The 12,701-nt window shown below is 40.6% G+C and overlaps 1 protein-coding gene across 3 annotated transcripts in view; it reads right to left on the bottom strand.

Moving 5' to 3' along the window:
* gk5 (glycerol kinase 5) overlaps nucleotides 1-12,701 on the bottom strand; it is an 81,261-nt gene that overhangs the window by 27,987 nt on the left and 40,573 nt on the right. For all 3 annotated transcript variants that reach the window (XM_085989891.1, XM_085989893.1, XM_085989892.1), the window contains exons 7-10: nucleotides 8,655-8,716; nucleotides 8,371-8,444; nucleotides 2,369-2,429; nucleotides 1,450-1,576 (exon numbers count right to left, since the gene is read on the bottom strand). In XM_085989891.1, coding sequence (XP_085846017.1) covers nucleotides 1,450-1,576; nucleotides 2,369-2,429; nucleotides 8,371-8,444; nucleotides 8,655-8,716 — 324 coding nt within the window. The remainder of the gene's footprint in view (nucleotides 1-1,449; nucleotides 1,577-2,368; nucleotides 2,430-8,370; nucleotides 8,445-8,654; nucleotides 8,717-12,701) is intronic.

Here is a 12,701-nt window from a genome sequence, read left to right as displayed (position 1 = left end):
TTAATAAACTTGCAGAAAGGGTGTGTAATTGGCAAATTAATTTCAATATAGTGAAGTGTGAGGTGGTGCATTCTGGTAGGAAGAATAAGGAAAATAAAAATCTAAAATCGGGTGGAGCAGCAATGGGATCTATGGGGCAAAGATACACAAATTACTAAACAGTAGTGACAGGGTAATAAGGCCATAACAAAGCAAACAAAACACTGGGGTTCATTTCTAGAGAGTGATAGAATTGAAAAGTACATAAGTTATGTTAAACTTGTATAGAACCTTGGTTGGACCACAGAGTACTGTGTACAGTTCTGCGCTCTCTATTTAAAAAAAGGATATAGAGGCACTGGAGAAGGTGCAAAAAAGATTTACAAGAATGATACCAGAACTGAGAGGTTATAGCTAGCTGGAAAAATTGAACAGGCTGGGTCTCTCTTCTATAGAAAAGAGAAGGCTGAGGGGTGACTCGAGAGAGCTCTTTAAGATTGAGACATTTTGATTAGGTAGATGTTGAGATGTTTCCCCCTTATGAGGGAGACCAAAACTAGGGGCCATAAATATAAGATAGTCATTAATAAATCCAATAAGGAATTCAGGAGAAACTTCTTTACACAAAGAATGTGGAACTTGCTACCACAAGAAGTCGTTGAGACGAATAGCATAGATGCTTTTAAGGGGAAGATAGGTAAACATACGAGGGAGAAAGGACTAGAAGGTATGCCGATAGGGTTCGATGAAGCAAGGTGGGAGAAGGCTCGTGTGGCGCACAAACACCAGCGTGGGCCAAACAGCCTGTTTTGTGCTGTACATGCTATGTAATTTTTTTCTGCCTCGCTGAGGCAGCAGAGGAGCTAACAATGTTCATTTTACTTTGTTTCTCATACGCTTGTTCAAATAAAGGCATCCCTGTATGTCGATATTTCCCTGCAGGCATGTTGACCGGAACAAGTTGGTGCTTTTTGGCACAATACCCTAAATTCTCAGGGATCTGCAGAAGAAAATAAATCCCTGAACTAGCCAGTTTTATGAATAGAATATATACAGGTACCCTAAAGGATCTGGCTAATTGAACTTAATCTTGTAGAAAATCCCCAGACTTCAATCCCAGTTTTGATAATAAGAAGTTCAATGTGTGGAGCAACAAGTGCAGGTTTTAGCTGCTGGAAAACAAAATGTATTTATTCCAGATCCTGGGGCTTCATACAATGTGGCAACTAAACGTTATACACAGCACCACCTCTTTACAATGTCAGGACATTTTTCATGCTCATGTACGCAAGGTTATCCCAGACTAATGTGAACAATGTTCAAATGAAACTCAGAGTGATGGTTAGGTTGCTCCATGCATTTGTGGCACAACAGCTTCCATACTGAAGGATTAACAATTGTTTCATGATGATTACAAGTTTATTGAGTGAATCTACACCATGCAACAATGATTAAACTATATTCCTGTACCAGTTACAGAAGTATGAGGCTTGGTTCCAGTGTTGATGGACATGAAAGTGCCGGTTCCCATTGTGAGCTTCACATCTCCTGGTTCAAAGCAGCATTCGCCAAACATGGCTGCCTGTTGGTCAGCTGCCTGTACAGAGGGCAAAACAATTAGACACACCTATACTGAAGTGCAATTGCTTGCCAAATCTATTTCTCTCAACTTGGCACTTTAACCCTTTCACAATCCTCTCATGTTCCATTATCTTCAGTTGGGAGAATGGGAAAAGCTCAAATCTCTCCACAGAGACCATCAAATTCCACTCCATGGGTCACTTAGTATAAGTGGGACTAAGCACTGGGAGAAGAATCCTTCCCGGGATAATTTCTGATCTCCTCTTCCTAACCAGACCCCCTTCCCCTCTCCAATCCAGAGAAACAGGAAAAGTTACTCAATGGGATAGTGGCTCAAAATGTCAATTGACACTCCAATATACCATCTGCAGTTTCCAAGAAAGCCTTTGTTAAGCAAAACATTTGACAAAATATAAAAACCTCTTTCTAAATCAGTAATGATTTTCACAACTTATTAAAAATTTAAACCAGTGACCATCATTTTTCATAGATGTTCTTCAAATAATGTAAAATCTAATTTTTGCAATGTATATAGAATCCACTAATTTTGTTAGTTTGTGCGGTCAGTTGTAATGAGCACTATACAAGATAACCATGTTAAGGCATAGGAAATAGTCTTAAGGCTCAGTAAATAATTGTGTAGTAGCTGCTGATCAGAAAGCAAATATTAGAATGCACAAATTTGCAACAAAACTACAGTCAGAATGAACTTCCAAGAATCCAGAACACTTTCCTTTGACAATATTATACAAGTTACATACAATATTGGAAAATTATTTCAGAATACTAAATATACCTCAATACTCACCATGGCCGTTATTTGAATAGGGATACCAAATATACTTCCATCAGTGTAACCAAAGTTGCAACTAAAATATTGGGAAAAATGAACATTAATTTAATTGAGTTCATAGAAGCATAGAATGGTTACAGCACAGGAGGCGGCCATTCGGCCTGTCGAGCCCGTGCCAGCTCTCTGCAAGAGCACTTCAGCTAGTCCCACTCCCCAGCCCTTTCCCTGTAGCCCTGCAAATGTTTTTCTTTCTTTCAGGTACTTCTCCAATTCCCTTTTGAAAGCCACGATTGAATCTGCCTCCACCATCCTTTCAGGCATTGCATTCCAGATCCTAACCACTCGCTGCGTAAAAAAGTTTTACCTCATGTTGCCTTTGGTTCTTCTGCCAATCATCTTAAATCTGTGTCCTCTGGTTCTCGACCCTTCCGCCAATGGGAACACTTTCTCTCTATCTACTCTGTCTTAACCCCTCATTTTAAACACCTCTCTCAAATCTCCTCTCAACCTTCTCTGCTCCAAGGAGAACAACCCCAGCTTCTCCAGTCAATCCACGTAACTGAAGTCCCTCATCCCTGGAACCATTCTTGTAAATCTTTTCTGCATCCTCTCGAAGGCCTTCACATCCTTCCTAAAGTGCGGTGCCCAGAATTAGACACAATACTCCAGTTGAAGCTGAACCAGTGTTTTATAATCTGATCATATTTTTTCAAATGCATAATAGAGTTTGAATATCAAGTCAAAAATTGTTACTGAATTTTACTTGAAAATATTTTATTGATTCAAATGTGGAATCGTAGGTTGGAAGAAAGTTATAAATGTAATTTCCGTGGTGCACTATTTTTAATGCAGTAGTTAATATGTTTGTGTAAATTCATGTCTGGGCTATTTTCATTAATCTGTTAATGGATAACATTATTCAGTGAAGCGACGATCATTGAGCTACAAAGAGAGGCAAAAGGGAAGTTAACATTTTTTTTTTCCCCCCATCAGCATAAAGATTCTCCCATCTTGGTTTTACATAAAAATACTTCTTTACACCTGCCTCTTTTTAAAAAAAAAAAAAAAACAGCTTTTTGCCAGTCGCCGTCTCCCCCTTAAATCCTTTCCCATAGACAAATGGTGAATTCCTTGAACCTTGTTTCATGGGTTATCAACTGTGGCGATCTTCTCAGAATCCTTTCTACTGTTACATCTTTTTATAAATAGTGAACAAAACAGGATAGTACAACATGTATGGTTCACCCCAGTACTTTATAAAGTGGTATCATCACTTCCTTGGGTTTATACAGCCGAACATTCTATTGCACCTCAGAACCACGGACAAACTGTGATAAAAACTTAATAATGGGAGCCATACAAGTTAAACTTAGGCTACTCATTTTCTCCTCAGTGGGCTGCTCTCATTAGTTCCTTACGTCTGCTGGAGCAGGAGTGGCCAACACAGGCTTTACCTAAGCAAGGCTGGGACCAATATCCTTGCTGGAGACTAACTAGTACTGTACTGTGAAGGAGGGTTTAAACTACAGGAAACTTTGGTTTATCCGGAGGTTGTATGTCCGGAAACCTCGATCTACCGGCAGAAATCAGGAGCCGTTTGTTAGGTTTTTTTTCTTCTCGTGGCTTTGTTTTCAACAGTCAGGCTCTGGAAAGTTTCTCTGAAGCTGTTGCTAAGCTACAGAGACGCTTCCAAGGTACGGGCCGACTGTTTACAAGCTGTTGCTAAACAACAGTGTTTGTTGTCAGATACGGAGATGAAAACCTCCATATGCTTCAACATTAACTTTGTATGTCCGGCAGTTTTGATAGATCGGCAACAGCTCGGTCCCGTCGGTGCCGGATATAACAAAGTTTCCTGTAAAATGACAGACAAGGGAAAAAGACAAGATGAGGAAGCATAAAAAGGAGACTAAAAAGGGACAAAGTGCAAGAAAGATATAATAAAACAAAACAGATCAGAAGGATGAGAGAAGAAAATGAAGAAGATAGCAAACAGCCAGAGGGAGGTTTGAGTGTGTGCGCAAGAGATTCTTAGCGTACAAAAATAAATATATATTTCTAAAGCAAAGTAGAGAGTTCCATGGATAAATAAGATTAAAACTAAACTGAAAGGAAGCATGAGAACAACATTAGGGCTAGCGATGTCAAAAAAAACTAGCAGACTCCAGTCTCACGATTTAAAAATTGTGACTAGAGCCTCTATCTCCTCTGACTTCTTTCAACAGCTCAAGGTGTATACCATCAGAATCTGTTGGCTTATCCATCTTGAGTTCTGCTGTTTTTCAGAACCAATTCCTTTTCTACTACTACAACAACCACCTGCATTTATATAGTGCCTTTAACATAGGAAGACAAAAACTGGCATCGAACCAGAGAGATCTTAGGACAGATGACTAAAAGCTTGGTCAAAGATAGAAGTTTTAACGAATGTCTTAAAAGGGGAGAGAGGGGTGGGGAGACGAAGGTGTAGGGAAGGAATTCCAGATCTTGGGAACTAGGCGGCTGAAGGCATGGTCGCCAATGGTGGGGCAAAGGGAGTGGGGGATGCACAAGAGGCCAGAGATGGAGGAAAAGAGTGTTCTTGGAGGGTTATAGGGCAGGAGGAGCGATGAAGCCAGAGAGCGATTCTGAACACGAGGATTAAAATATTAGTATTGAGACATTGGTGGACCAGGAGCAGTTTACAATATCAGCTAGCATGGGGGCCAGGAAGGGAAGTTGGGTGGTCAGCAGTTTAGTGGGAATGAGGTCAAGAGAGCAGGAGGTGCATCTCAGACAAGATGAGCTTTGAAACAGTATGAGGGGAGATAGGAGAAAAACTAGAGAAGGTACGAGTTCATGGCTAGGGCGGGAACCTTCTACAATTTTCCCCAACAATTGTTCCACGTCCTTCTCTACCACATCTATATTCTCACTTCTACCAGCATTTTGTAAAAAAAAATATTTATTTAATTTCTCCATTACCTTCACCTTCTGCAATTAGATATTTTTGTAGTCAGTAATGCAACAAGGAGGGAAGCGTTAAGTGAGCTGGTTCTGGTTGATGAAATGGAACAAGTAAACAAACTTAAGTAGGGGGATATTTGGGAAACAGTAACTGTAATATAATTAGATTCAGTGTAAGAATAGAAAAGACGAAAAAGTCAAGCACAAGAGACCAGATTAAATGGAAGAAAATATTGGCAAACAGAACCATAGATCGGCAGCAGTAATATTTAAATAGGAAACCGAATCAAGAATAATCCAATACGGAAAAAAGGGAGTAGATCAAAGGCCAAGATTCTATGGATTTTAGGGAGATTAGATCAAATTTAAAATGAAAAAAAGTGTATTCAATGCTTAAAGAGCAGTTAATAAAAATTAAAACGGCAAAATAAAAAATCTAGGAAATCTACAAGAGAGATTAGAAAAGCTATGGGGAATAGTAAAGAAAATTATCCCAAAACATAAAGGGCAATAGAATGACTTATGAACACATAAGTAGTAAGTTGATGGACATGGTCAGGGTAGGTCTTAGAGATCTGGCAAGCTGGTCATGGAGAGTGAGGGAATGATGGAGATACTAAGTAAGTAGTTTACCTCTGTTTTCACAGAGGTGGATATTAAGATTGTAGAACCACTAGGAGGTGGGTGTTGAGCAGTCAGTGCAGGTTGCTATTTAAAGAGAAAAGTATTAAAGAAGTTACTCAAACTTGAAACAGACAAATTATTGATACCTGATAGTTTACCACCGGGGAAGACTAGGGAAAAATACTGGAAACTTGGTAAAATTTTCCAAAATGTTGGAGAAAGGAGAATTTTGCCAGAGGACTGGATTTTGGGACATGAAATTCCTCCCTTTCAACAAGAGGTGGATAATCCAGGAAGTTCTAGGCAAGTCAGTCTTATTTCAGTTGCTGGTAAACTACTACTGTACAATACGGAATTAATTTACTAGGCAGTTGGGAAAGGCCAGTCAGCATGGCTTTCTAAGAGACAGGTCGTGTATGGCCAATCTTCTAGAATTCTTTGCAGAAATAACAGAAAGCTCAGATAAAGGAAAGATAGATGTGGGTTGCATGAATTTAACAAAGCAACTCAAAGAAGCACAGGCAGTATCAGCAATAATGATGATATAATATGGTGACAGGGTGTGGACAAAGGAACTTCTAAAAGTTGAACAGATGTAAAGAGTTTAGAAAAAAAAAATTATGTAGCTTAGAAGGATTAAAAGACCAGAATTACGAGAATCGCCATAAAGGACTGCACTTACAGAAAATAGATACGGCTGAGAAAGTAAAGTTAGAAGTTCATTATGACAATGGAAATAGAATAGGCAATATCTATTGGCAAGCCCCAGCTCTAGATGATATATACAGTTGATTCTTCGGACAAAAGTTCTACATTTTATGCCAAATACTTGCTGACATCCAATAAAATAAATCTTTTCCGGAAACATTGGAGCTTAAACTTCAGTTTTTAAAAAAGAGATCCATTAAATATGGGCACTAACACTCCACCTCTGTGCTAAATGTAGACTAATTACAAAGCCGTAGCAAAGATTCTGGCATCCATGCTGTAGGCAGTGTAGGTAACCAGGTATCATTCCGGCATCTTTCTCAACCTCTTCTCCTCCACATACAGCAGCAGAAACACCAGGTCTAACAATGTCTTTATCCGTGAATATAGAAAAGCATTTGACCACATCAAGTGGCAGTACCCGATATATACCAAGGGATTTGGCATTGAGGCAGAGTTCATAAAACTGGATCCAAATATTGTACTCCACTCCCTAGTTTCATTTGAAGTGAATGGGAACAAAACCTAAACTTGCCCTTTGTCTCCTTTGCTGATTGTACTGGGTTGGTATTCCACTGTAGTGGCGGTAATGGTAGTACGACATATACGTCCATCTAAGGTCTTCAAATCAGTGATCACAAATATAAGAATGTCTATGTACAGATAACACGCGTCGACAACCTCTTGCTACTAACTAGAAAGGTATGGAGAAATATCAGGATCCAACAATATGAAGTGAGATGAGCCAGACATTCTTCCGCCAAGTACTTACACGATGTGGATACTGGACAGAGATTAATAAACACAATCTTGAGTCTCAGTTTTGTACATATACCCTTGTAGTTGGAGTTAAATTCCTTGCTTACATTCCCATTACCCATTCCGTTGAGCATTCTAAATACATGGATCATGTCCCATCTCGAATTTCTTTCCAGTGAAAAGGCTCACTTCAGTTACCCTCTGCTCATAAGTTGGCTTCTGAATCCTCGAGAGTGAAGGACATCTATAGAGATACAAGTTTCTAAGTGTAGCCTCAACTGTATTTCAGTTAAAATAGTCAAGATCCTGTTTTTATATAATGGGAATGTAAGCAAGTCGCTACAGGATACAAAAAGCGAGACCAGGTATTAGAATGTATTAAATTATTCATAAGCGTATCTTATGTTGTATCATTCAGCTTGTGCATCCCACATTTTAGAATCAAATGTGTTCCACTGCTTGATTAGTCTAGTCAACAACAGTGACAGATTAGTTCAAACACATAATGGTCAATAATCATAGCCTGTTGTCCTGACCCACCTTATTCATTTTAAAATAGCTCATCATTTTGTAATCACATTTGTTATTTTTAGCACCAGAACACTAAGCTTTTGAGTCTCACTGGTATTTAAATAGTAAATCTGCCTAATTGCGAAGTCTTTAAAACTTTTCAATTTTACCTCTTCTCACACTCACGACATTCTACTTACCAAACCATCATTAAGATAATGCAGTACAAATCTCCAGCTCATACCTGGTGTACTTTGATAGTAACATCTGCCCAATTAGCATTACCACCATTACCCTTTGTTCTTCATTACCCAGTAAATTGCACAATTTACATCATCTTTATTTCACTTCAGCCACAAGTCTCCTGGGAGGTGCTTCAGATTTGCATCATCAATTCAATGTTTTAATTACATTGCAGTGTATTAGCAATACAATAATGACAATGATCTAGAAACTCTCAAGATTCTTACCTAGTATCCTTTACTGGAGGGAAAATCGACAAAGGCAGAGAGAGAAGGTGTGCGAGGAATGTACTCCAACACAACTAAAATGATAAACATTAACCACTAAGTTTTGCATGACACTAATGAGTTGTAAACATTGCCACCATAAAATTAGACTTGGTTTGTTCAAAAGGTTCAATAAAAATACCATATAATTGAAAGCGGTAAAATTCTAAATTATATTCAAAATAGAAATGGCTCTCATGGATGAAAATGAACTTTGTGCAAAATTAGAACAGGAATCAAGATACCTGATAAGGGTCAAACATCGCTGTCGTACTTGCATTTGAATAATCTGTAGCAAAAACAGCACCTAAATTTAAAAAAGGAACAACACAGGTAATGCAGAGTTAACTGAAATTAAAATACTAAGCACATATTAAACAGTTAAGGCCATTTGGCCCATCTTAAACCATCCAGAAAGACCGTACACTCCGCCCCCGCCCCCCCCCCCGCCGCACCCCCCCGCCCCCCCCCCCCCGCACCCCCCCCGCCCCCGCACCCCCCGCCCCGCCCCCCGCACCCCCACCCCCCCCAGCCCCCCCCGCACCCCCACCCCCCCCCCCAGCGCCCCCACCCCCCCCCCCCCCCCGCACCCCCAGCGCCCCCCCCCGCCCCCCCCCACTGCTGCAGCTCATTGTTTCTTAAATAATTCCAGGATTTTCACCTCCACTACTTTTCTTGGAATTCCATTCCAAGTGCGGATCACCTCTTTATACAAGAACTTTCGGAGGAGTCCTAAATTTACATTTTACTAGTTTGAACCAGTCCTACTTGATTAGTTTAATTTAAAGTAGAATTCTGGATTAATCTTCTAGACCTCTATGGGATTACCTCTCAGATACCTCCTTTCCAGGCAGAAAAGCCCAATTCTCACAGCTTACACTCCTCAGGCTCGGGGTTAGCCTCTTGGCTCATTCGTGCACTGCCTCTAGCGCTTGGATGTCTCCTTTATTTCGCAGCAGCCAGAACTGGACATAGTGCTCAAGGTGCAGTCTGACCAGAGCGTTGTACAGCAGGATTACGACTTCCTCGGACTTGTAATTCTGTTTTGGCTATGTAACTCAACATTCTATTTGCTCTGTTGATTGCTGCCCTGCATTGGTTGGACATGTTGAACATCAAGCCTACTAAGACTCCTAGGTCACTTTCAAATTCATCACCATTGCTACATTCACTAATAACAAACTAAAAGCCATTAACAGAAAATATCCTTTTCACACTGTCTAACAACGGCTGAAGTTTGTACAGTAAAATGCTATGTCACTAGATTTGGCTACACTTCATCATGTTTATACAATAACTAGGCACCATCAGAGGCAGAAAAATCACAACTTCAACAGCCAGAATGTCAGCTAGCCTATATGGCTATAAATAAAAGGATATACACTTCAGGCACATTACTCAATTTAGGTTGTTTTCATAGTGCTCTTCTAATCAGTTTTTTGATCACAAAACTATAATTTTATAACGGCAGCATCTATGTTCTGATAGTACAACTATATATGCCACTAATATAAACTATAGGAAAAGCATGAAAAAGTTCAACACAAGATATTGAAACTGCTGAATCGATGGGCATAATGGCTCCCATTTTGTGGTCAATTCCAAAATCATGCCTTGCTCTTCCAAAATCTACAGTGCTAGTGAGTAATTGCATGCAGCACTGAAAATCACTTCGCAAGCTGACTAAGTGTTTAGGAAACAGTTAACAAGATACTTCTTTAAAATACCAGTACCATTACAATCAATACATTTTCATCAATGTGACCAAAAACTATTTATCCTCCAAGATCAATTTAGAAATGCTTTTATAATTGCTCAAATGAATTATTGGTACAGGAAACTTTGTGCTATCCGGCACCGAGCTGTTGCCATTCCCTCAAAACTGCCGGACACACTAGCGCTAATGTGGAAACATACGGAGCTTTTCATCTCCGTATCTGACAACAAACACTGTTGTAGCAACAGCTTCTAAACAGTCGGCCCGTACCTTGGAAGCGTCTCTCTGAAGCTGTTGCTAAGCTACAGAGACTTTGCAGAGCCTGACCTTTGGAGAAAAAAAAGCCACGAGAAGAAAAACAACCTAACAAAACGACTCTGATTTTTGCCGGTGGCTCGAGCTTGCCGGACATTTAGCCTCCGGATAACAAAGTTTCCTATAGTACATGATGGACATAGAAGCACAAATCCACCTCAAAAGGGTATGACATAGTAGCCATTAGAGAGACCTGGCTACAAGCTGGACATTAATGAGAGCTTAATATTATGGGCTACAAGATCTTTAGAAAGGACTGGGAAATAGGGGGGGGGGGGGAAAAAGATTAACAATATTGGTAAAAGACAGTATTACAGCAGTTGAAAGGGCCTCAGTAAGGGTGAGCAAGTAGTGAAACACTTGGGATAGAATCAAGAAACAGCAATGGGTGCAAGACTCTGGTTGGAGTTGTTCACAGACCTTCTGACAGCAATGATGCAGTAACAGGAAGCATAAATAGAGAGAGATCAGAGAAGCATGTAGCAAAGGCAAAGAGCGGTTATAATGGGATATTTAAATTTTCACATTGAATGGGAGCTGCAAAACAGCTCAAGTCGTAAATGCAATGCATTTCTAGAGTGTATCCAGGACAGCTTTCTGAAACAATTGGGGGGGGGGGGGGGGGGGGGGATTTCAGTTGCTTTGTGCCTCCCGCTAGCGCCCTAAAATAGTCCAAAGGGTGGGGGAGATGTACCAGGTCTATCAGTTGTGGGGTAGCTACTAGAATCTGTCACTAGAGATAGAATGGCTAAGCACTGAAACAAATATGTGCTAATCAGAGAGAGCCAACATGGATTCGTCAAGGCTAGGTCATGTCTGAATAAATCTAGTTGATTTTTTTGAGGATGCCACCAATAAGATAGATATGGAAGTGTCTATGGATGTTATCTATATGGCCTTCGATAAAGTTCCTCACAAGAGATTAGCAAAAATGAGCACGCACAGAATTAGAAGTAGCTTTTTTACTTGGGTTGGAAATCGTTAGGAGGTAAGAGACAGAGTGGGGATAAAGGATACATAATCTGACTGGCAGGATGCAACAAGTAGCGTTCCCCAGCGATCTGTTCTGGGGCTTCAACTTCTCACCATATTTATTAATGATGATTGTGATAAAGTAATAGAGAGTTGTATGTTTAAGTTTACAGATGACGCCAAGTTAGGAGGGACAGCAAGTAGTGCCAATGGGAGCAGGAAGTTGCAAAGGGGCATCGACAGATTAGTTGAGTGGGCAAGACTATGGCAAGTGGAGTTTAATGTGGGCGAGCGTGAGGTCATTTACTTTGGACCCAAGAATGATTAAATCGGAATATTTTCTAAATGGTGAGAAACTAGAAACTGTACAGGAAGAGATGTGGGAGGCCAAGTACGCAAATCATTAAAAGCTAGACAACAATTATACTAAAAGCAATCGAAAAATCTAATGGAATGGTGGCCTTTATCTCAAGGGAGCTGGAATACAAAGGGGAGGAAGTTATGTTTGGTCAGACCACATCTGGAGTACGGTGTTAAGTTTTTGGCACTGAACCTCAGGAAGGATATATTGGCCATGGAGGGCATGCAGCGCAGATTCACCAGAATGATACTGGGGTGGTTGCATAAACTTGGCTTGCATTCCCTTGAGTATAGAAGATTGAAGGGTGATCTGATTGAGGTGTTTAAAATGTTAAAAGGATTTGATAGGGTAGATATGAAGAAGCTATTTCCTCTGGTGTGGGAATCAAGAACAAGACATAATACAGGTAGACTATCCTTTATCCGAAAACCTCGGGACCAGCCGAGTTTCGGATAAAGGAGAATTTCGGACGGTGGGTCAGCGGGGGTCCCGGCGGGGGGTCGTGCGCACGACTTACGCTGACGCTCAGCGTAAGTCAGTCGGGGTCGGCGGCTGGCGGGGTCGTGTGCACGACTTACCCTTTATCCGAACTTCCGCAACCGGAACCCTCTAAAAACCGAAGGTTTTTTCGTTCAGCGTAAGTCGTACGCATGACTTACGCTGAACGAAAAAACCTTCGGTTTTTAGAGGGTGTCGGTTTTCGGAAGTCCGGATAAAGGGTAGTCTACCTGTATTAAAATTACAGCTAGTCTATTCAGGAGCAAAATCAGGAGGCACTTTCTCCACACAAAGGGAAGTAGAAATCTGGAACTCTCGCCCCAAAAGCCTGTGGATGCTAGGACAATTGGAGCTTTCAAGACCAAGAGATAGAGAGATAGATAGATTTTTGTTAGGCAAGGGTATCAAGGGATTATGGAGCAAAGGCGG

Source organism: Somniosus microcephalus, chromosome 6 (assembly GCF_052327205.1).
Source record: "Somniosus microcephalus isolate GS21.2 chromosome 6, FLI_Smic_1.0, whole genome shotgun sequence".
NCBI classification, from domain to species: domain Eukaryota; kingdom Metazoa; phylum Chordata; class Chondrichthyes; order Squaliformes; family Somniosidae; genus Somniosus; species Somniosus microcephalus.
Note: the sequence above shows the minus strand (reverse complement) of the source record. Positions and strands in the feature narration are given on the sequence as shown.